This window comes from Oncorhynchus tshawytscha, linkage group LG19 (genome assembly GCF_018296145.1).
Source record: "Oncorhynchus tshawytscha isolate Ot180627B linkage group LG19, Otsh_v2.0, whole genome shotgun sequence".
Taxonomy (NCBI): Eukaryota; Metazoa; Chordata; class Actinopteri; order Salmoniformes; family Salmonidae; genus Oncorhynchus; species Oncorhynchus tshawytscha.
In genome coordinates, this window is record NC_056447.1 from 1,489,620 (window position 1) to 1,500,840 (window position 11,221).

Consider the following 11,221-nt stretch of genomic DNA (forward strand, 5'->3'; position numbering starts at 1 on the left):
TGAAAGATATCATGAAAAACTGTAAAAAAGTGTTGCAACTGCTCTCCATTTTCTAGAGGACAATCGTGCTATGCTGAGTCTCACTGACTCTGAAAATAAATCAGACGATGAGGAAATCCCTAATTCAGGTCAAATAATTTTCATTCAACCAGACATTGTAGTCTTCTTATGACAGTGATGGGGAAGAAATGGCTATCAACAGTGTTGATGTCACAGAAGAAGTTGACCAAGTCGTGGAATGCCTGGTGGAAGCAGAGTATGATAGCTAAGGAGATGGAGAAAACTCAGGCATTTGATTGCATATATGCAAAGAGATTCCAAAAGAGAACACAGAAGCCTGTTGGAAAACCCCCCCGTCTCCTGATTACATCATTCAAACTAAGGGCAACCGTGGCATGAGTCTCGCTAGCTACATTTTCAGATATTATACGTTTCTAATTTTGTCAGAAAGTTGTTTTAATTGCAAGTTAAAGAGTACTGCTGGCTTGCTAGCTCGCATTGAGTGTATGATCTGTGTAGTAATATCATTTGAATCTCAGCAAACCATTTACATTGCTAGTTGTAGACAAATTTTAGCTAGCTAGCTAACACTAACTTCTTGACGCACCCATCCCGTTAGCGGGATCATTTTCATCAACACCCGCTGAATTGCAGCATGCCAAATTCAAATTAAATTACTACAAATATTTAATTTTCATGAAATCACAAGTGCAATCTAGCAAAACACAGTTTAGCTTGTTGTTAATCCACCTGGCGTGTCAGATTTCAATACAGCTGTTCAGCGAAAGCATAACAAGCGTTTATGTAAGAACATCTCTCTCAGTAGACAAAATATTACAAACACTAGCAGCCAAGTAGATTGGTCACGAAAGTCAGAAAAGCAATAAATTAAATCGCTTACCTTTGATGATCTTCAGATGTTTGCACTCACGAGACTCCCACTTACAAAATAAATGTTCCTTTTGTTCCATAAAGATTATTTTTATATCCAAAACACCTCCATTTGTTTGGCGCGTTATGTTCAGAAATCCACAGGCTCGAGCGGTCACGACATCGCAGACGAAAATTCCAAATAGTATCCGTAATGTCCACAGAAACATGTCAAACGTTTTTTATAATCAAGGTCCTCAGGTTGTTTTTAAAATATATAATAGATAATATATCAACCGGGACTGTAGCTTTTTAATAGGAGAGGGAGAGACAATGGCTCCCCCTCTCTGTTGCGCAAGCAAAACTCTGAACACCCAGCTATCCACTGACGCGATGTGATCTTTCTTGCTTATTTTTCAAAATAAAAGCCTGAAACTATGTCTAAAGACTGTTGACACCTTGAGGAAGCCATAGGAAAAGGAATCTGGTTGATATCCCTTTAAATGGAGGCAAGGCATCCAATGGAACAGAGAGCTTTCAGGAAAAACAGCACTTCCGTGTTGGATTTTACTCAGGTTTTCGCCTGCAATATCAGTTCTGTTATACTCACAGACAATATTTTGACGGTTTTGGAAACTGTAGAGTGTTTTCTATCCTAATCTGACAGAAAATCCTGCCCCCTACACTCAAGAAGTTAAACCTAGTTGGCTAGCTTTAGCTACCTGGAGATTAATGCATGGTGGCTAGCTATGACAATCGGTATAGGTTAGGATTATTGCCGTGTTCAAAACAACCGGGAACTCGGAAATCTATGACTTCCGATTTCAGTGCGTTCAAGACAACTGGGAACTCTGAAAAAAACAAGCGCCGACTGGGAAAAATAGTTTTGTACGGTCATCCAAGTTGGGGCACTATCTAGAGTCCCAACATTCTCACCTGAAGATCATTGACATCATGATTTGATCTCATACAGTATTTTTCCCAGTTGCCTTCAAAGCACCATTAGGTTCATTGTTTAGCTAGCTAGCAAGCTACATGTCTAAACAAAAGACTCCACTTCACTAAATGATTACAGAGTGTATTTTTGCTACTACTTTCACCAGTTTTAGTCTTGAAATCTTTGGTTGTTTACTACACTACCTTACTCACTCTGTTTAGAACATGGCCTCACATGTGAATCCTTAAAGAGATGGGTGGGGTTTATGAGGGTGTGAACGATGCTGAACTGGTGTAGACAAAGAAGAGCTCTCCAGTATACTGTATACCGAAACATTCAAGGGCCATTTTCTCAAATGTGAGGGAACAAATGTATCAACTTTCAAAGCAGAATAACTTTCCCATTGTTCCACAACTGCAGTGTTTGATATACAATTGTCTAGCTCTGAGTCTCTATGGACAGGACCAGGCAAAAGTTTGGACACACCTACTCATTCCAGGGTGTTTCTTTATTTTTACTATTTTCTACATTGTAGAATAGTGTAGATATCAAAACTATGAAATAACACATATGCAATCATGTAGTAACCGAAAAGGTGTTAAACAAATAAAAATATAATTTAGATTTGAGTATGTACATATCCCAACCAGAAGCCATGGATTACAGGCAACATCCGTACTGAGCTAAAGGCTAGAGCTGCCACTTTAACCTTTTCATACGCGAGTTCCAAATATCTCTATATAACTGTTACGCAACAGCACATTTAATCCGCGCTGCCCTCAAACCAAGGCATGCAGCCTGTTTTTATTTATAGGCTGTTTTCAACTTGTAAATTTCAAATGATTTTCTAGCAAGTTTTTATTTTCTAAGAACAGTTTGAATTGAGGTGTGTTCCACCTCCTCATTCATTCACATAAAAGTAGTCCATTTAACTTTTGTGGACAATACATTTTTTTGACCCGGATAAAATTCCCCAAGTACTTCTCAATTGTTGTGCAGTTCAAGTCTTCGGACATTTGCGCATCTCCCATCAGAACAGGATCTGCACACACATGTTCACATTTTCCATCTGTTGCCCGCATCGCAGTCATTGTAGGTTTCATTACTAATAATAACTTTGGAAATGTGTACCTTTCTATCAAAGTAAGTGCCTTATTGTGTTATAATAGTTTTTGTATGTCATGTTATGCCATTTCTACTGTAGCTCACTGTATGTATGGCGCATAATATAGTTGTGTATATTCCTTATAACCGCGGACACGCGAGGTAACGTTACTCATTTCATAACGTTTATGGTGTTATATTCAATCGTGCTTACGTAGCTAGCGACATTCTTCAATTAGCTCTGTAAAACAATGCTCATTGCGTCAGATAAGTATTAGCTTGTGTTGCATTTTGAAGCTACCCTGGCCTTATGACTCCGAAGTGGCGCAACGGTCTAAGGCATAGCATCGCAGTGCTAGAGGTGTTACTACAGACACCCTGGTTCAAATCCAGACTGCATTTCTATCAAAGTAAGTGCCTTATTATGTTATAATAGTTTCTGTATGTGAACTGTACGTCCAATTACAAAAAATACCTTGTTCAGTAATCATCTCATCCATTAGTTGGCGGTGAACTATGTGGCCATTGAGCGCAGCAGTGTCGATCAGATGGAAAAATATCTTCTTATAACACTTGGTCGTTTTCTGAGTGCATTCCACAAAACTGTTCATCATGTCTTATCCAGTGCCCCCATTTTGAGGTTATAGTCAAGCGGTCCACCTTCCCTGTGGCCGACATGGTTGCTGTATGGACAGTGGAGAGGACATGGACGTCTCGTTTGTCATGCCACTTTACTGCCAGCTGTTGACCGTTCTCCTTGAACTCCACCTCCCCTCTCTGCATCCAAATGTCGGCATCCCTTTCCTGTTCGACCTGACTGTGCTGTTGAAGAGCAGACTGCTGTACCAATTGTCCACATACAAAGTGTGTCCCTCGCTGAGATGAGGAGCCAGCATGGTCATCACCATGGACCCGGACACCCCAAGCCCCTCAAAATGTTGGATGTCAGTGGTGGACCCTGTGTAAACTATAATGTCCTGGACAAATCCAGTCTTCATGTCGCACATGACAAAGACCTTGACCCCAAACCTGTGCCTTTTGGAGGGAATATATTGACGGAACGCCAGCCTACCGTTCCATAACATCAGGGACTCATCAATGCATAGGTCCTTGTATGGCACAAAGACGCGACCAAATGCTGATGTCAGGCTGGTAAGAACATTTCTTATTTTGTATAACAGGTCATTTAGGATGGCAGTAGAATTGTTGACGAAAAGCAGGCATCGCAAAAGAACTAGAAAGCGGTCTTGGGAAAAGAGGTGGCAAAGGAAGGAGTTGCAAACATAGGGTCTGTGCTCCAGTATTCTCTTAGGGAGTTCTTCTTTACTATCCCCATGAGAAGGACTGTCACCAGGAAGGTATACATTTCACTAATTGTGGTTGTCACCCATTTAGCAAGTTTCCCCCTCACTCCTGGCTCTCTCTTCTCCTGTAGCTTCAAGGCAAAGCGATTGGTCTCCACTACTATGTCTCCCACCAACTCCTCTGTCAGAAACAGCTTGAAGCACTCTGCCTCAGATGGAAATGACAAGGGGCGTTGCACTCCAGACTGGGACTCATCAAAGCAAACAGCAGGGCCAGGAGGGGTGAAATGGCTGGTGGCCTTCCAGCTTCCACAGAACTCCTGTACTTCATCCACTGTCGGTCTGCCTCCATCACCACCAGCATTCTCAAAGGGACCTGGGAGTCCTCAGATTTAGGGTTCTCAATGGCTACAAGGTTGGGGGGCAGCTCCTCACAGTCACTGTCAGAATCTGATTCTTGACTTTCATACTAAGACTCATTGTCAGAATTTTTTTAAATCTCCAGAATTTCTGCATTTGTGAGTTGCCTCCTTTTGAAAAGACATTGCTAATGCTACAGCTTATCTCACTAGTGACATACATAAACAACAACACTGGCACACACCACTTGTATCAATAAATCACTATCAGAAAATGTTTTGTGTGGTAATTATTGATATATTTACTGTTTAATTCACATTTTCAAGTAATATTGACAAATCATGCATGATTATGATGAGCTAAGCTAATTCCAGCTATGTGTGGAGCCATGTTTGTTGACATACAATTCATTCTGGGTGTCATGTAATCTGTCGGACCAAAGATTATATCTTTTTATGGCTGGGGGGCAGTATTGAGTAGCTTGGATGAATAAGGTGCCAAAAGTAAATGGCCAGCTCCTCAGTCTCAGTTTCTAATATATGCATTTTATTATTAGTATTGGATAGAAAATACTCAAAAGTTTCTAAAACTGTTTGAATGATGTCTGTGAGTATAACAGAACTCATATGGCAGGCAAAATCCTGAGTTGAAATAAAAACAGGAAGTCAGAAATCTGAGTATTGTATGTATTCACCAGAGTCCCCAATGAAATCCCCTTGAGATATGAATGATGTTGCACTGCCTAGGGGTTCTACTAGATGTCAACCATCAATAGAAATTATAATGAGACTTCTATGATGTTTTGGGAGTGAATGATAGCAGAATCCATCAGGTGTCTGGCAGTCAGCCATTTTCTGATCATGGTTATTCCTCGTGGTAGTCACTTGCGATCCATTGCTCACAAAGACAAGGAGTACTCTGGTTGGAACTTTATTGAAGCTATGTGTTAAAAACATCCTAATGATTGATTCTATACTTAGTTTGAAATGTTTCTTCAACCGGTAATATCACTTTTTGAAGTTTTTGTCCGATATAACGCTGACCAGAATGAGCGTTTGGATATCTATACCAAACGCACCAACAAAAGAAGGTATTTGGACATAAATAACAGACATTTTCGAACAAAACAAACATTTATTGTGGACCTGAGATTCCTGGAGTGCTTTCTGATGTAGATCATCAAAGGTAAGGGAATATTTATCATGTAATTTCTTGTTTATGTTGACGCCATCTTTGCAGCTGTGGTGTTTTTACTTCTGAGCGCAGTCTCAGATTATAGCATGGGCTTCTTTTTCCGTAAAGTAAAAAAAAAAAAATCTGACACAGCGGTTGCATTAAGGAGAGGTATATCTATAATTCCATGTGTATAACTTGTATTATCATCTACATTTATGATGAGTATTTCTGTGGAATGATGTGGCTATGCAAAATCACTGGATGTTTTTGGAACTAGTGAATGTAACGCGCCAATGTAAACTCAGATTTTCTGATATAAATATGAACTTTATCAAACAAAACATGCATGTATTGTGTAACATGGAGTCCTAAGAGTGTCATCTAATGAAGATTATCAAATGTTAGTGATTCATTTGATCTCCATTTGTGCTTTTTCTCATTCTTTGGCTGGTAAAATTGGCTGTGTATTTTAGTGAGTTGTTGGTGACCTAACACAATCGTTTGTGGTGCTTTCCCCATAAATCCTATTTGAAATCGGACACTGTGGTGGGATTAACAACAAGACTACCTTGAAAACGATATAAAATACATGTATGTTTGATGAATTTTAATTATGAGATTTCTGTTCTTTTGAATATGGCACCCTGTACTTTCACTGGATGTTGTTATATCGCTCCCGGTAACGGGATCTCAGCCATAAGAATTTATAACAAAATTAGGTGAGTAAGGGTTCACTCATTTTTTGAGAACTTCCAGAGGTGAATGGTGGGATGTGAATGATGGTAGACGACACACCCCCTTCAACATGCATACTATAAACAGACCAAACTCATCTAGTCTTCTCTTATTATCTTTGGTTTCTGTGAGAGAAAAAAAGCATGGCGGAGCGCACAAACTACCCATCGTCGGATTACTTTCGATTTCTAGATAGTGTTTTACTCAATTATTTCGATCAATGGTGAGCTCACCTGTGATGTGATTAATTATAATAGTAATTGCTATTAGCTAATTCATATTGTAGTTTGTCAGCCGAGAGGTATAAAAATGACCAATTATGTTATGTCAATCTTTCCTCAGTTAGCGCTAAGACAAATGTAGCCTACATTTTTTTGATTTGGATGATTGTGTTATGCTGTAGATACTTCTGTTAATGTCTGAACATTGCATCCAAAGATACTAAATCACATCGGTTTGATCGTACGCTACAGGGACCACTGTAGAATGATCACACCCCTGTGTTGGTAAGTGTGAAAAGGTTAAAGGAGCAGGACACTATCAGACACTAAATCAGACACGCTGACCCTCAACACAGGGGTCACTCAGGGGAGGGTGCTTAGTCCCCTCCTGTACTCTCTGTTCACACACGACTGCGTGGCCGCACACACGACTCCAACACCATCATCAAGTTTGCCGATGACACAATGGTGGTGCCAGGACAACAACCTCTCCCTCAACGTGGGAGAGACAAAGGAGCTTATCATGGACAACAGGAAACAAAGGGCCGAACACGCCCCCCCCCCATCACATTGACGGGGCTGTAGTGGAGCGGGCCGAGAGCTTCAAGTTCCTAGGTGTCCACATCACTAAGGAACTATCATGGTCCAAACACACCAACACAGTTGTGAAGAGGGCACAACAACGCCTCTTCCCTCTCAGGAGGCTGAAAAGATTTGGTATGGTAACTGCTCAGCATCCATCCGCAATGCACTACAGAGGGTAGTGCGTATGGCCAAGTACATCACTGGGGCCGAACTCCCTGCCATCCAGGACCTCTATACCAGGCGGTGTCAGAAGGAGGACCTAAAAATAGTCCAGACTCCAGCCACCCAAGTCAGACTGTTCCGTCTACTACGGCACAGCAAACGGTACCGGAGTGCTACGTCTGGGACCAAAAGGCTCCTGAACAACTTCTTCCCCTAAACAATAAGATTGCTAAATACACTAAACAAAAATATAAACACAACGTGTGTCGGTCCCATGTTTCATGAGCTTAAATAAAAGATCACAGAAATGTTCCATGAGCACAAAAAGCTTTTTTCTCTCAAATTTTTCACACACATCTGTTTTCATCCCAAGGTCTAGTGTCTGCAGGTCTCATTACTTGAAATCATTCAAAGTCTTACACATGGGAACACTGTCAGCCTTTAAAGCCATTAGGACTGACATTTAAATGCCTAGATCTAATTTACAGGAGGAACTGTATAACACATTTTAATGCACATTTCACTGCAGAGTGACACTGGTAGTAACATGTATTCTTTAGCAGGTTCTTCACAGCACATTATGGATGATAATAAAAATAATAATAATATATAGTAACAGTCAAAACTTTGGACAGCAATGGCATGTATTTAAATATACCCTTTAGATGAATAAGCCCAACCCGTTTACAGTTTACAAATGACTGTAACCACTGATCACACCAACATATGATAACTAGTTACAGCCATCTCTTACTACTAATTGGTGGCCATGGAAGACCCCCTAGTAAAAGGTAAAGAGGTAGGAAAGGACATTTGACTCCAACATCCTCAATAGTATATTACTTGGGCATTGGGCGCATTGCATCGTAATTATACAATGTATCCTTGCATGAATCATTGTGTGGTTACCTAGGCAACACCTCCAACAATCTAGAAATAGATAATACAAATTTAGGGGGGGAGGGTGTGTGTGTTCGTGCATGTGGTCCATCGCTCACCTGACAGGCGTTGTACAGCAGCTGGTGCTCAAACTTCTTGATGCCCAGAATCTGCTGGAACATCTCGTACAGTTGCTCCTTGCTGAGGATCATCTCGGACACGGCACTGAGGTGCATCCTCTGGGGCTGGCGCCGCAGGTCCTCATCCCCCCTGTAGATGGTGTCATACTTGGCGATCCAGGAGCTCAGCACTGTCTCTTTGCTCAGGCCGTCGATTTTGGGCAAGCTGCGCACCCGCCGCTCAATGTTCTTTTTGAAGACGTCACGGAAGTCGCAGGCCGAGCAGCCTCCGCTCTGCACCATCCTGGACACCCGCTCGCTCTTCAGGAAGCCCTGTGCAAGTGGAAACCAGGGATCATAAGGACCCGGAAGAAAATACAACTAATGTAGTGCTGCTAAGTTAATGTAGCTAATTAATGCAGTTGGTTACCATCATTGCACTTTGTTATAGCTCCTGATAAATTTACCAATGACCCATGACCCCAGAGTCTAATCTCGCCGTTGCATCTCTGGGAAACAGTTATTTTTTGCATCTCATCGTATGTACAGTAGATACAACCATGAAAATGATAAAGTCGATATAACATACCGAAAAACACAATATGGAACTCACGTAAATGAACAATAAAACAATATAGGTTGATTCAGCTCATGGTAATCTCCTTACCTGGGCTCCAGTTGTATTAAACATGCAGGTGTTATGCCCAGCTCAGGGCAGGCAGCCGCTATTAACCTCTATAATTACACAGAATGGATGTTTCTTCCTCAGGGCTTAACTGCAGACTCACTCAGATTCTTTCTGCTGGTAGTCATGATGTCTGGGAGAGGAGGATGATGGTACATGAAGTCCAGGTTTTTAGCCTCACTCAAGGGTCTCATCTGGATGTAGCATTTCCTACTAGGGGAAGCTAATCTTTCATTTGGCCCCTCAGTATAACGGGTTAGCTAGCTTGCCTAATACTCCTCAGGGAGAGAGAAGATAATTGCGTTCGGTTTACACCTGGGTACAGGGTCAAGATCTGTGAGGGGGTTTTACTGGCCTCTCTGCCTCAAAGAATCCCCAGACTCTTCACACGGTGTATGAGTGATATGCACATCCCAAACTTTCATAGGCTAGCAAGGACCACTATGAAAGAACGCCTGCACATGGCATGGATGTTCACGTGACGTGAAGGCTTTCGGATGGACAGATAAAAGAAGGCACGATCTGAGAATGTTGAAAGCGACATGATATTATTGGACCATCTAAAGAACAGGGGGCATTGGATTCCAGCAAAACAGGCATTAGCTACTTCTGTCAAGAAGAATGAGCACTTCAGCTCCAGTAAGCAAAGGGAGTAGGGATCTAAATATTTATGGTAGACAGTAGTTTAGAGAGGCTGGAGAAAGACATCGACTGACTAACTGGCTGACTAGGAGACAGACAGACAAACAGTGGAGCCCGGTATTGACCACGCGCGTCACTGATTCTGTTTGATCCCGTTTTGGAGGGACGATGCAAAGGCGTCTTGGGGTACAGAGAGCTACTAGTGCATGAACAGCAGATGGAGAAGAATCGTGGCTCCTCGTGGGGAGTAATGGTGCGGAACAAAAGCATTTTGCGTCGGAGAGTCTCTGGGAGGGAGGAAACCACAAACCAACAAAACAAATGTGTTTGTGTCGAGATCAAAGCCATTTCCTGAGCCAGACTGAGATTTCAGCACATCGGGGGGGGGTAACACGGCTGCTGACGGGCTGCCAACTCTCTAGGCCAAGTTTCTCTGAACTGCAGTTAGAAAGAGAGAGCCAGGCTTTATGAAGATAAATGGAAATTGGCCAGAGTTAACTAGATAAAGATGTGGTGACAGATGTAGCTGCCACTGGCATGTACTGCTAACGGGGCAAGAACAGCCAAGACGTGTTCCTTTGAACTGCAGTAAGGAGAAAGAAATAACAGCCCACCACATAAATAGTAATGGCAAATTGCAAAGCAGGAAAAACTAGAGTTTGCTAGACAAAGATGGAGGAGGTAGGCTAACAGCCTCCTGCTCTGCTATCAACAACTGATTGGCCTGTTAGCCAGGTGCGATGCAGCGCTAGGCAACACTGGTGCAGTGAGGTGAATTTAGCAAATTGTTCAGTGAGTCAAAGAAAGCATGTGGGGGGAACTTATGTCAACTTATGTCATGCCTCAATTGCAGGGGTGTCAAACTCAATTTCTGGAAGGCTGAGTATCTTAAGCCTTGTTCATATTGCCAGTTTGAAGTGACTCAAATCACCTGTTTCTGAAGTCTAAATAGCCAAAAACCTAATGGAGTCGGATATTTCAAGCCACAGTGGAAACTACCTTTGTAGGTCAAATCAAATCAAATCAAATGTATTTATATAGCCCTTCGTACATCAGCTGATATCTCAAAGTGCTGTACAGAAACCCAGCCTAAAACCCCAAACAGCAAGCAATGCAGGTGTAGAAGCACGGTGGCTAGGAAAAACTCCCTAGAAAGGCCAAAACCTAGGAAGAAACCTAGAGAGGAACCAGGCTATGTGGGGTGGCCAGTCCTCTTCTGGCTGTGCCGGGTGGAGATTATAACAGAACATGGCCAAGATGTTCAAATGTTCATAAATGACCAGCATGGTCGAATAATAATAAGGCAGAACAGTTGAAACTGGAGCAGCAGCACAGTCAGGTGGAAGTTGAAACTGGAGCAGCAGCATGGCCAGGTGGACTGGGGACAGCAAGGAGTCATCATGTCAGGTAGTCCTGGGGCATGGTCCTAGGGCTCAGGTCAG

The 11,221-nt window shown here is 42.2% G+C and overlaps 1 protein-coding gene across 3 annotated transcripts in view; it reads right to left on the reverse strand.

Annotated features, from left to right (window-relative positions):
* LOC112218214 (calcium-dependent secretion activator 2-like) overlaps positions 1-10,837 on the reverse strand; it is a 166,210-nt gene extending 155,373 nt beyond the window's left edge. Inside the window, exon 1 of one of the 3 annotated variants that reach the window (XR_006079328.1) lies at positions 8,453-10,837. Coding sequence is in view for 2 of the 3 variants with exons in the window: in XM_042301225.1 (XP_042157159.1) it covers positions 8,453-8,755 (303 nt within the window). In the remaining variant the exon portion in view is untranslated. The remainder of the gene's footprint in view (positions 1-8,452) is intronic. The other 2 variants (XM_042301225.1, XM_024378837.2) reach the window with 2 other exon arrangements.
* Between the last annotated feature and the right edge of the window lie 384 nt (positions 10,838-11,221).